This window comes from Chroicocephalus ridibundus, chromosome 1 (assembly GCF_963924245.1).
Source record: "Chroicocephalus ridibundus chromosome 1, bChrRid1.1, whole genome shotgun sequence".
Classification (NCBI taxonomy): domain Eukaryota; kingdom Metazoa; phylum Chordata; class Aves; order Charadriiformes; family Laridae; genus Chroicocephalus; species Chroicocephalus ridibundus.
Window position 1 is genome coordinate 91,859,576 of NC_086284.1, and position 13,815 is coordinate 91,873,390.

A 13,815-nucleotide genomic window follows, 5' to 3' on the forward strand; every position below is an offset into this window, starting at 1 on the left:
CACATAAATGTCATACAAATTTTGATTGCAGAGGTTAAACACCCAGGAAAATGTTTGAAGTTGGAGAACACCACTGGGCTGAATTCTTTACTTCTTGCGTTGAGAAATGTCAATAAGCATTTGGTATGCACTTGCTTATCTGGCATGCAAACTTATAACTGTGGAGACAGTGCAAGGTTATTTTTTTTTCCTTCAATATAGATTTCTTTTATGTTCAGTGGAATTTATAAAGTTGAAGTTTTCAATGAGTGTCTGCTACATTACATAACTTTAGATTGAAGAGCGTTTGAAATACATCTTTTGAAGTTGTTTTGAACCAATCCCTCGAATTTCATTTTGATGTGAATTGAAACAATTCTTCAAGTAAATCAGCACAAAATTGTATTATTTGTTTACCTTGGAAGTTTTGATTTGGATGCCCAAAGTCCAAATCCCTTCTCTTGTGCAACTTTCATGCTATGTCTTTCTATGTCTAGTTGTGTAATTCAGTTTTCATCAGTCATCATGAGGTTTGTGGCTGCAAGGATTTTGCATGAGATAACCACTAAGAAGCACGGCTGCTAGGGCAAATCTAAGCCATCTGACCTGATCATGAGTCCCAGTGGAGCTGTAGGAAAAAGCAGTCCCATGATCAGATAAATATTCTATGTCTATTCATTAAATGGGAATGAAAAATTTATTTTATAATGTATCAAAAATTTCTCTTTCAATTGAAGATGACAAATTTTCCTGATTGAAAATGTTCTCAGTATTTCATTCCAAAAACTTTTCATTCCAAAAATATTTCTACTCTATTCATTGAGTCAGGATGCAAAAATGTATTTGAATACTAGAATTTATTTTGTTTGCTTTATCTAGCAACTCTTATTTTTGTTTTGGATATGTTCTGGGATATAGCACAAGAAGGGAAAGGGAAATGATTTGATGTTTCGATTTTGCCTTTGAAATTCAATGCAGCTAGGCACATATATAAAGGTACCTGAGGAAGCTTTTTATCTGAGTCTTGTGGGATTTGGATTCTTAACTCAATTAAATCCATTCTATTTCTTTAGATTTGCTTCAACCAAAACATTCATGCTAAGCTTTAAAGTAAGCTTTGGTGAAAGCAGCAAAGTTTTCTTCTTAAACTCAAATAGTAATGATTTTCATTTCCTTTGCCTAATGAGATTAAAGCACTGAACTACTGTATTACTCTGGTGACCTCTTTCTCTTTGGTAAGCTGTCTCAAGTGTGGCAAACATGGCATATGGGAACAGAGGAAATGTCAAACTGGGGAGCAAAGATTTACAAAATTTAATATCTTTCATAAGCTTCAGCTTCTAGACTTAATATGGACAAAAAAAAAAAAAAGAAGGAAAATGCCAGATGCTATAATAATATGGGTTCTTCTAAAATGGAAAAAAAAAGTGTACAAACAGATTTATAATGACTTTTTGTAATCCATGGAGTGCAGATTTACTGTAGTTAATATTTTCTCTTTAAAGTTCAGTTAATATTGTTGTTCCTTGCTAAGTCTTTCATGAGGTTCCTATTAGCTTTAAACTACCATGTTTTGTACTTGGTAGCATCTGCAGGAAAAGAGCATATGTCATAAAACTTCTATAATTAAAAATTAATTTCTATTTCACAAGTAAATATGTTCTTTCTTTAGCAGTTTGATGATAAATTTCCCCAGTGTTGCACATATATGGAAGATTTTCTTCTAGTTTTGTGGAACAAGCATACTTTTTTTTTTCTCTCCCCTTTCAGTTGTATTCCACTTTTGGTAGTCATTAAATAACAGTGTTTTAATATAAAAGGGAATCTATTTAAATTAACAAATTCCAAAGTGGTAATGGAGAAGTTTCTTATTTTGGCTAGTATGTGTTTTCTAATTGTTGTGGTACTGGGTGCTGTATTGTGTCCTAGTAGTAACTTTCAGAGCAATATCAAGAATTTATTTTTCCACTGAGCCATTCACACAGAAAATTTTAAAGGGCTCTCGGGATTAAAAAGAAATGCAAAAGAGAAAGGAAATATGTCCCTTTCTGAACCTTGGATGCTTGTATACATATACACATATACACAAAGTAGTCCGCCAAAAATTTAGCAATATCTGTTAGCAGTGTATTTTTTTTACAATTTGTTAAGATATGTAATTACACAACATAGAATAGACCTATTTCTGTTGAAAAGGACAGCTATGTTTTAAAGCAAATGTGTCATCTGCTGAAGAGACAGCTATGTGGAGGGTGCAGTTTGTTTTTGTTTGGTTTTTTTCTGTCTTTAATCTTTATTTCCTCCTGTCTGAAGGTAGGGCAGCACAGATCCTGGTCTGACCTATCCTGTGGAAAAACCCTTTTGTGTCCCAATGCAACAGTGCTTATTGCCAGGCCACACGTTGGTGCCATGGCAGCCGTAACCAGGCCATAAAGCAGCTGCCCTTCCAGAGTTCTGTGCCCCCGTACCTCCCTCCCGCCTCCCAGGCTCAGACTTTGGGTCTAACTCTGCTCCACTTACTGGCCCAAGAATGTCTAGGGGGGAAGATATTTTTTCCTCAAGTGTTTAAAATGTTTCTGGAGTGTCTCAAAACCACTGTTGGCTGCCAAAGCCTTGCTTAATGGATTTCTGATGGCACTATGTTTTTGTATTAACTTATTGATGTAAATATTGACATCATGTCCCTGTCCAAGAACACCATAATTACTCGGTCAGGTCTTTTGTGTGCAAATGCACACACAGCTAATTGAATTGAAGCAGTGATGCGCTCTGAAGATTATTTAAAAATCCTTGTCAACCTTGGGAGAAATAAATAACTTTGTCATATTGAGTAAAGAAAAAGAAAACCCTTCCTAGATGTGCATTATGCTCTTAAATGTTATACTGTATTTTAACTTCTATTTAATTGCAGGTATAGATACAAATGTCTGTCTGACACATTTATGGCTTTAAATAAATCTGTGTCTACAGTTTGAGTCATCAAAATCACTAGGAGTTGTATGCAGTTAACATATGCTTTGACAAAGAATATTGATATTGTCAATCCGAGATCACAGTTTCAATATGTTAACTCTCTCCCAGTATTTTAAGAGTGAAAGTAATGTGGAACAGATTAATAAACAGAAATATGTAAAAAAACAATTTAATATGTACTATTGCTGGCAACCTCATGGCCTCTATATACTTAATAATTATATGGTTAGATCTTTCAATCTTTGAAACCTCAAAGTAAAAAATGATCCTTTGATTCAAAGTCTGTTTGAAAGAAATAGTGTTTCTTTGGGTTTCAGCTCTTCTGAAGCACTCACTGCAATTCTTTTCCTTTCTGCATGGTCCTAGTCACGTAGTCACGATAATGCAGTTTAAGAAATGTCTAGCAGCTAAGTTACAGCAACAAGGTGTTTGCACTCTCCGATGCACATGTCGTAATTTGATTAATTTTAATCCTCTTGTATTAGGAACTAATCTGCTGAATTTTCTCATATTTACTCCAAGTGGATAGTCTACACATATTTAGCTATCACAGTTCAGCTGATATTCAGCAACTTGTTTGTGATATTCAGCAGTTGCTGTTCAAATGCTGCTGAAATTCCACCATGAAGAAATCCTTGATCTTCCTCTTAATCTACAGAATGAAGCTACTGGAGAACAAATGTATTTTCAGATGCAGTTTAAATAATAAGAGATTATGGAAGAGATTAAACAATTTGCCATCTGCTATGAAACATGATACACCAGTATGGTCCAGAGATTCTCTTTTCTTGGAAATCTTCTTTCTAAAAGCCATCCTTATGTGTGCATGTTCAATTTTTAGGAATTAGTGTAACCACTTCACATGGTAGCTTGTCTTCAGGTTGGGTTAGTATTTTGTTTTAGTCATTTGCAGTTCCAGAGGGAAATAAAAGACCAATATGTACCAGACTTAATTTCTTCACATAGTAACGTTGAGATTCCATATCTAAATCACATAGCGAACATTAGAAATGTTATGACAGTGGCACTGAGCAAAAGTTACCTTTCAAAATAAATCATAGCATGTTTGGGGAGCAGGGAGGAAAGAGACTTGTATTCTTAAGGCCCAAAAAGAACTGCAGACACTCTAGCATAGCCACATAAGGAACAGAGGATGTAGAACTGTCCTCAAATAAGGATGTATAGCAGATATAACAAACAAGAAACAATTCATTTCAGAGGGGCACTGATCATTAATGCAGTTTAATATCAGGCTTTGGAAATTAATCTAGTAAACAAACTCTTGTGGTTTTTGGCTGTTGATGACATTATGCTGCCATCTCTATGCTGTAACTGTGAATGTACAGATGGTCTCTGAGCTGAAAATGAATAACTGAAAGAAGGTAGCACATAGAAGCACACAAGAGATTAGAGACCTGTGTACTGGGTCTAGCTGGGATGGAGTTATTTTTATTCATATCAGCCTGTATGGTGCCACATTTTGGACTTGTGACTAGAACAGTGTTGATAACACACCTGTGTTTTGACTATTGCTGATGCAGTGCTTGCACCACATCAAGGGTTCTCCTTTTCCCATTCTGCTCCCCAAAAGAAGTAGGCTTGGAGGTTGTCGGCAAGAGATTGTGAGGGGACACAGCTGGGACAGCTAACCTGAATTGGCCAAAGGGATATTCCACTCCAAATAATGTCATGATCAGCAATAAATACAAGGAGGTTCGGGCTTTCAAGGTAGCCCTTGCTCAGAGACTAGCTGGCATTAGTCTTTGTGTAGGTGGTGAGTGTCTTTGCATCACTTGGTTTGGTTTTTTCTCTTTCCTTCACTTCTTAAACCATCTTTATCTTGACCAATGAGTTTTCTCGCTTTTGCTGTTCCTGTTCTCTTCCCTGTCCTGTTGCATGTGGGGCTTAGTGATTGAGAAGCTGTATGGGTGCTTGGCTGCTGGCTGGAGTCAACCCGTCATAACCTGGTAGGTCAGTATGGGCTAGGCTACCTTTAAATATGTGTTTACTAAGACTCTACTTAATATAGTGAACCAGAAAAGAAGGGACTGAAAGAAGAAAGAGGGACTGAATAGGCATCAGGAAAAATTCTTGGTTTACAGTAGGAACTTAGGAAGTTCCACAGGCATTTGCTTTTCCTTTGCTTCTGTCTTGCATAGTATGTTTATGCTACTTTTTTCTTAAAAATAACTTTCATGGTTTAACTTTTTCTACAACATGATAGCGATAATTAAAGAATTAGTATTAATTCAGACAAAAAATACTATTTATTTTTAGGTAAAAGAGAGAATGACATAAAAACTTCCCACCAGGCAGACATAAAGGTATTCTCACCCTTATTCTTCCTCTAAGTAGTCCAATACCTGGACATATGTAATCTGTTTTATGTTGGTGCAGTATTCTGAAACCATGACATACAGCATTTTTACTTAATTTATGGCAAATCATAGCTTTATTTTTTCATTACTCCTCTTCCTGTGGGATAGTTCATTTGACAAGGTTCCTCAACTACTAAATCTAACACTTTTAAAACTTGTCTCAGGTGGGGCTGAGACAATTTCAATTTTTAGGAGCTAACTTCTTTAACAGACAATGGCATCCAAAATAATTTTTCTGTCTCCCTCAGATGTCTGTAAACATCTTCTTTTTCGCTTACTGTCAGCCCTCCATACCAGCCACTACACACTTCTAGACTGAGAAGGAAATGTGTAAGTTTTTAGCCTACAACATAATTTTTGCAAGAGTTTTTGAGATAACGAAAAATGGGTTTTCAAAATGAAAGTGCTATCTCAAACGGAAGTGCAGCATAGTAATGTGCAAAGCTATAATAGCCGTCATAGTGCAAAAGGAAATTTAATCATGTATAAAATATACTTGATGTGGTCATTTGAAAACATTAGTACTAATGATAAATCCATATTTTTTCATGTTTCCAATTTTATACTGTTTTTTGAAGTACATTTTTTGAAAGTACAAAATCTAAGTGGTCTAAGAATGGAACTGACTGCATTCTCTTTCTCATCTGCATAGTGTGTTGCGTTTCTTACCTCTGCTTCTTCATTCCTGTTGGAGTTCATTTTTATAGCAAATAAAAAGGTACACAAACCAAAAATAGACAACCTTTGCATTTCTTCATAATGAGAGCACACATTAAAATACCATGTGCTATGCTGCATAGAGCTAATTGGCTCAGACAGTGTAATGACTGTCGGACTGTCGTATGAAGTATAAAATCTTAATTTTTTTTTTTATTTTTGGTTTAATGCTAGCTAGTCTAAGCAAAAAGCAAAAAGAAACAGCCAAGGTAAAAAGAGATAATCCAGGGCAGACTGATAGTTTTAAGTTTGTGTTTTTGATAGTAAAATACTGTGAAAATTGTTTTAAGGAAATTATCCTTAATCTTATGAATCACTTGATAAACTTTTGAAAAGTTTTATTTTTTATGAACAGCCAGTAAAGGAGAGGCAGTTTTCTTTACAGATTATGCCCCATATTTCTCCGCCCTACCCCAAAATCTTAGCCGCACTGCTACAATATCCTTTGTTCACTTTCTCTACCTATTATATTTACTGTCCCTACGTACTACTGTCTTATTTCTGCATCTGCTAATGCCCTTCACAAGTTCTTGGCTCTAGGAACAAGAACTAGTGCTTTCTCCCTTAGGTATCCATTTTTCAAAATTTATGAGATCACTTTTTTGTCAGATTTCATTGCCAATTGCTAATGTCTTCAAAAATCCTGAAGTGGCTGACAAATAAATAGAAATCACAGTGACTTTGCATAAACCTCTCCAAAAGAAATTACATTAAGAACAGAACTACAAACACAGATAAGCAGGAAAAAATGGATGTGTTAATTTTTATTTTTTTAAATAGCATTAAATGCAATAAATTTAGGAGAATTTACTGTTACTGTTTTAAATGTTTTAGGAGAATTGTTTTCAACTGTCAGACCTAGATCGTTTAGATTTCCAGAATTCAGATTTCTACCAATATATTGGAAACTTGAAAACCTCTACTAATTCTGAAACCTATCAATTGAAATTAAGCTTTTGTATGAATCCAGGCTGTAGCGGTGGACCCAGGAGTCATTAGCTTTATTTTTTTCTCATTTTCATCCTTGAAAACGATACATATGATCCTGAAACATTAAGGGGAAGACTTTCTCAGTGATGTTAAAATTTTAGTGTGATGGGTCGTATCAGCAGGTACAGCCCGCAAGAAGCTTGTTTATCCAGCAGAACAATCTCATTATTAGGACAGTGATGTAGTGTGGTTTAGCTCATACCCTGAAATCACTCAAGAAAATAACTGAGTGAATGACATTCTGGACCCTGTATTGTGCTATTATGTGTAGCAATAACCGGTAGCATATTAAAATAGAGATCAGGGACTACAACCATTCATTTGAAGGCAGTTCTGAAATTTCAAAGCTGTTGAATTATTCAAGTATCTTCCAGTTTATAAAATAAAATAAAAGGTGATTGACTGCTTGATGATGTGATGATAGAAATAAAAAAAAATATTGATAAAACTTGAGTGATTTTTTTTTTCCACAGTTGTTTTTGTGACGGCATAAATTTAGGTGTTAATTTTGTGTCTGTGGCAGCCATAACTAGGAAAGGAGACACCAGATATTTTCTTTAGTTAATACCCTACTTATACACAAAGAAAAGAAAGAAAATCTAGTCAAAATAGAAATGGACCACTGTTAGAATACAAAACTGCATATAAATCCCTCAATCTATTTAATATTAACAAGTCGTGATGAACATGAATCCTTTGATTTAAAAAATCCATTTATGAATGCAGTAACACAGGTGTTCAACATGCAAATATGTAACATTTTTAAGGTGCAAATGTCAATAGAAAAATCTAAAGCTTTCTATGAATGCAAAAGGCATCATGAGTACAATTAGTCTTTGGTTCTTTGAAAATGTATCTTCAAGGAAGTTGGAAATCAGGATTTTAATTGGGTTTCTGGTACATCCAAACATTCCTAGAATGAAAAATGCACACGTACTCTATACACCACATGCAGACTGTATGTAGGAAGCGTCAGTTACAGTGCATGCATGCTATCATCTGTGTGTGTTCACAGTAATCTCATTTTTAAGGACATGATGGTCTATTTTTCTTCCAATCATTTGGTTTTAAGCCTCTGTTTATACTCCTCAGTTACAGTGGAATAAGAGCATTTCAAGCACAGATAGACAGTTATCTCCTGGAATATCACTGTTACCACAAAATATCACAGAAGGGTGTCTGTGTCTTATGATGAGAATGATGAATGTGTATTATATCTGTCAAAATTGCATTAGCACCTTCTCATAGATGAAGGCACATTAGCTGAGGAGTCATGTGAGTTATTTCCTGGAAGATTTTGAAGGTATTAAAGCTTCCAGCTCTAATAAGGTTAATACAGATCTAAGTAGACTTGAATGTCAGTGTTGGCAGAGTTTAACTGGTATATTTCTATAAGTAGGAAGAGAAACGCTGTTATGTTCACTGTTATGAAAGACCACATTGAGAAGAGGACAAATGTTTTCTTAAGACTGTCACTGAATGTAGCTGAAATAAATCACAGAATCACAAAACTGTTGAGGTTGGAAGGGACCTCTGGAGGTCATCTGGTCCAAACCTCTGCTCAAGCAATGCCACCTAGAGCTGCTTGTGCAGGAACATATTCAGCTGGCTTTTGATTATGTCCAAGGATGGAGACTCCACAATCTCCCTGAGCAACCTGTGCCAGGGCTTCATCACCCTTACAGTGAAAAGTGTTTCTTGGTGTTCAGACAGAACTTCCCATGTTTCAGTTTGTGCCCATTGCCTCTTGTCCTGTTTCCACGCACCACTGAAAATAACCTGGCTCTGTCCTCTTTGCACCCTTTTTTGATGTATTTATATATGTTGGTAAGATCCTCCCTGAGCCTTCAGTTCTCCAGACTGAACAGTTCCAGCTTTTAGCCTGTATTCATAGGAGAAACGCTCCAGTCTCTTAACAATCTTCATGGCCCTTTGTTGGACTATCTCCAGTGTCCATGTCTCTCTTGTATTGAGGAGCTCAGAACTGGACACTGTACTCCTGGTGTGGTCTCAGCAGTGCTGAGTAGAGGGAAAGGATCACCTCCATCTGTCTGCTGGCAATATGTTCTCTTAAGCTATGTTGTGAGAAATACTGATGTAGTTAGTGCTAACAAATGACCAAATAGTTCGGCAGATAGTTACCTTAAAAAGTAATGTTGGTTGTACTTTGTGATATGAAGTCTTAATGTGAAACTTTAGACAATTCTATGCATTGAAGAGGTTTTGATTTCTATGCTCTTTCCATAGAAATCATAGAAATGATAGAAATTATTATTTCACAGAGCATTAATGTAAATACAATACCTACATATTCAAACTATTGTTAACATTCTCCTTAAAACTCAGGAACTGAACTCTGATAATGTTAATTTTCAAAAGTTGGGTAATGTTCTCCCTGGTTTTGCAAGTGATTGTAGAATACCTGCTAGCATGTTTGCTTAAGCTTATTAAACTGGACTGCAGGTGATCCGTAGCACGTTTTAATGAGGAATAGCATGCTGAAATAGTTAATCCTTCATTCAATACAAAGGCTCGAAACAGAGTTGGTGTTCTTCTGCAATATGTTCTCATGGATTCACCAAGCTCAAGGAGCTGGGAACCATTAGAACTGAATATCCTGAGAATGAAAACATGACTAGCAGACTAATATTATAAACTAAAGTGTACTGACTTAATTAGGCAGTGAAAGGCAAGACTACAATTCGATAATAAAGTATGATGAAGAAGCTATTACCTAGTAACTTATATAATGGAATTAATGCTGCTTTGAGGTGCATGTTAATTCATTTTTGGCATGGGGATTTAGAACCAGGGAGAAATAGAATCAGATCAGAGAGAGAATGCTCTTTCAGAAAGGTAAAAAATGAAATGATCAAAGACGTAAATGAATTCTGAAATAAATGGAAGTTAGTTTTTTAAGTCCTATGGGGATGCTAATAGCATAGCCTTGTCTTGGTTCACTTCAATTTCTGCAAGAGTACATCTATGTCTTATTAGGGCCTTGTAATGATTACTGATTTTTAGGGACTATTGGGTAGGAAAATTGGAACAGGGACATATTGCTGTCCCTTCCTGGTCTTAAAGTAAACACAGGAGGAGACAATCCAAAGACATATCAAATATTTCTTTGTGTGAATTCTGTTCACAATGCAATTTGATTCTGAAGTTTTGGTGTTTTACTTCCTCCATCTTTCAGGATGTGTGCAGATGTTTGTGTCTTTCTTATTTTACTACGTATAATAAGTGCTGTGGTATTATCCAAATGTCACTAACTGGCATGCTATTCTCCCAATTAAGAGATTAAAACATTCTCTATCTTTAAAGTGGTAATAGTGCTTTATCATGCACAGTAGCTTGAATTCTCCATTAAAGTCAGTATTCAATCAACTCCAGGGCGAGAGGCATTTGACTTTAGCTGTGTGAAAGTTGGTTTTCTAAACTAGCTAGCTGCCCAAGCTCTTTTGAAGTTAACAAAGAGAAGTGGCAAATTCAAAGACCAAATATTTATATGAGTCATAGACATGCATTTTAAGATGAAATAAGTTGTTCTTTGGCGTTACTGATTGCTTTCTACTGACTGGAATGGGGGCCTCATTACCTAGCTGAGGTTGGGCATCAAGTTTTTAAGTGAATTAATTTAACAGTGGATTTCCGTGGTTGAAATTCCTTAGCAAAAAAATATAAGCTTTTTTTAAGGAAACCATTGTATCTCTATACCTTTTGTTGTTTTGGTGTTCTTAACTAAAAATAATGGGGCTACAACTAAAACTAATGGATAATTTTTTTTGGTTGGGGTTTGGTTTTTTTTGAAAGTCAAACAAATCTAATATTGCCTTCTAATGAACAGTTATTGTGGGATGGTGTTGGTACTGGCTGATGTTATTCAAAAGTGGAGAATATGAAAATTATTCTAGAATTATTGCTAATCAGGAAAGGAAAAAACAAAAACATTATTAATTTAAAGTAATTTGTAATGTACTTCTAGAAAGTCAGGAATTCCAAGTAAGATCATCTGAACTTGGTCTTGAATAATCCATTAAAAACACTGACAATAATTTTCCTGGCACTGTCTTTTTGCACGTTTGCTCTCATTGCTCTTATTGTTAAGACAGTCTCTTTTCCTCCTTCAAATCTAACTTGAACTTTCACACTTTCTGGTTCAGGCCAGAGCTCTTTGTCCTAATGTTTTCTGAGACTAAAATCTTCTTTCATTTATATGGTTACCCTGAAGGTATTTGTTTAATGCAATTCACAGATTGTGACACTTTGCATACCACATGGCACCTGTGTTGCACTAATTTCACTCCAGTATTTTTTAACTGGTCACGCTGGAGTTCCACAAAAGAAAAAAGGGCAGTTACTCAGTTATTTCAGAAATTATGAGCATTTAACACAAAAATCTCGTAATAACTCTGTTCTGCATAGACAAGTACATTACGTTAACGGTGTGAAAATGCAGGTAATTTTTCAGAGATCAAAAGTGTACTGCTCGCTAAGCAGAACTTTTCTCAAAGGCAGTGCTTTCCCACAATAAAGGTTGCTGTTTGAATAGGTGTCTCTGAAGCCTTTGATAATCTCTTGTCATTTTCTCTTTTCTTTTAGCTGATGGATGCACTGACTGGTCTGTGGATTACAAGAAATATCAAGTTCTAGTGGGAGAACCCGTTCGTATAAAATGTGCGCTCTTTTACGGATATATTAGGGCTAATTACTCCCTAGCCCAAAGTGCTGGACTTAGTTTGATGTGGTACAAAAGCTCTGGACCTGGAGATTTTGAGGAACCTATAGCTTTTGACGGAACGAGAATGAGCAAAGAAGAAGACTCCATTTGGTTCCGACCAACAGTGGTACAAGACAGCGGGCTCTATGCATGTGTTATAAGGTACTGTATTTCAATATACTATATTTTAATTAACCAGATATGAAACACGGCTCATAATAGTGTCAAAGAAACGTGTTTTCTGAGCGTGTTCCTTTTTCTTCTCCTCCTGGTATTCCCTTCCCAGAAGTGTTCCATGCCTAAGTAGAAATTACGGTTTAATTTCTTGAACATTTTCAAATTTTTTTTGGTAAAAATTTAGGTCATTTATAGCAAAATCCAAAATTTATGACATAGGTGGAAGTGGATACATATGTCATGTGTTCCTGCTTCTGATTCTAATTTAACACTTACAATCACTATCCTAGAGTAAAAAGTTTCTTTTTCACATTCAGATTTAATTTTATGTGGATTTTATGTAATGGTTTCATTTAATTCACTTTTTTTCTGTAAAAAAATGTTATTTGATGTAAAGTAAATGCATCAAGGAAAATGGAAGGTGAAATTTCAGCATTTTTGCAGACATATATCCTCTATAGTCACATCTGGCTTAACCTGATAATAGAAGCTGGGTGCCAGATATTTTCCAAAGGTATTTAACCTTCTGATGCATCAAGCTCCATCACCATAACATGGACTAGATTCTTCCTCCAGTTTCCTAAAAGAGGTGTTCAGATTCTTTCTGCATCTTTAAAATGGTTTGCACCGAGATATTTTTTCCAGCCCTTTGCAGTTAAAAAAGATCATCATATTGTCTCAAAGCCTTAGACTAGATTTTCACTAGATATGAAATTATGCAAGTTAGAATTTGGATATAAAAAGTACAGAGAAGAGTTGCTACTAATTATTCAAATTGTTAAAACAATTGATTATTGCAGCTGAACAGATGAAGCAGTGTTTCTCTCCGTCTGCATATCTATAAAAATGATGTTGCTACTCATACACAGTAGAGAGAGTCAAAAAGAAAGAGTAAGGCAACTGAGTGGCTAGACAAGGAACACACAATGAAGCTATTTCGATGTTGCAAGGAAAATAAGAAAATTATTTTACCAGCACCTGGAGGTGTTTAATGTCTGCTGCTTTCTTTTCTTTTCTTTTCTTTTCTTTTCTTTTCTTTTCTTTTCTTTTCTTTTCTTTTCTTTTCTTTTCTTTTCTTTTCTTTTCTTTTCTTTTCTTTTCTTTTCTTTTCTTTTCTTTTCTTTTCTTTTCTTTTCTTTTCTTTTCTTTTCTTTTCTTTTCTTTTCTTTTCTTTTCTTTTCCTTTCTTTTCCTTTCCTTTCTTTTCCTTTCTTTTCTTTTCTTTTCTTTTCTTTTCTTTTCTTTTCTTTTCTTTTCTTTTCTTTTCTTTTCTTTTCTTTTCTTTTCTTTTCTTTTCTTTTCTTTTCTTTTCTTTTCTTTTCTTTTCTTTTCTTTTCTTTTCTTTTCTTTTCTTTTCTTTTCTTTTCTTTTTTTTCTTTTTTTTTTTTTGCAGGGTCAGGGGGAATGCTGCTTGGGTTGTGTACGGCGAAGGAGATTTTTACTAGATGATGTGTTTTTAAAAACATTTGTTCTTTGAGCTCTTTGCATAACCTGTGAGACATTTTGTATCACATCATTTGTTCAATAGCACTTTCAACATGGTTCTTCTTCTGATGATGGTTTTCTTTAAAAGACAAAAACCTGCACGTTATGCTACTTGAGAATATTTAATTATGTTTAGATTAATATTTTTTCAGGTAAGTGTATAACAGTAGCCATGAAAATGGCAACTTTTTTTAATTACTCCAGTGTTATTTAAAATACAATAATTAATCCCCTCTGTTTAGATAAATAAATAAAAGAAAAAAATAAATATAGCACTTTCTAGCAATTATAGATAAATGCTGAATTTAGATAATTAGCCATAATTTAAAATGTGTTTATCATGTCAACCTGTATTCATGCTTTTTCTAAATGGATTTCTTTTTACTCTGGAGTTAGG

The 13,815-nt window shown here is 34.9% G+C and overlaps 1 protein-coding gene across 1 annotated transcript in view; it reads left to right on the forward strand.

Annotated features, from left to right (window-relative positions):
* The window catches only part of IL1RAPL1 (interleukin 1 receptor accessory protein like 1), a 758,191-nt gene that overhangs the window by 400,737 nt on the left and 343,639 nt on the right, over positions 1-13,815 (forward strand). The window contains exon 3 of the mRNA XM_063343473.1: positions 11,640-11,919. Coding sequence (XP_063199543.1) covers positions 11,640-11,919 — 280 coding nt within the window. The remainder of the gene's footprint in view (positions 1-11,639; positions 11,920-13,815) is intronic.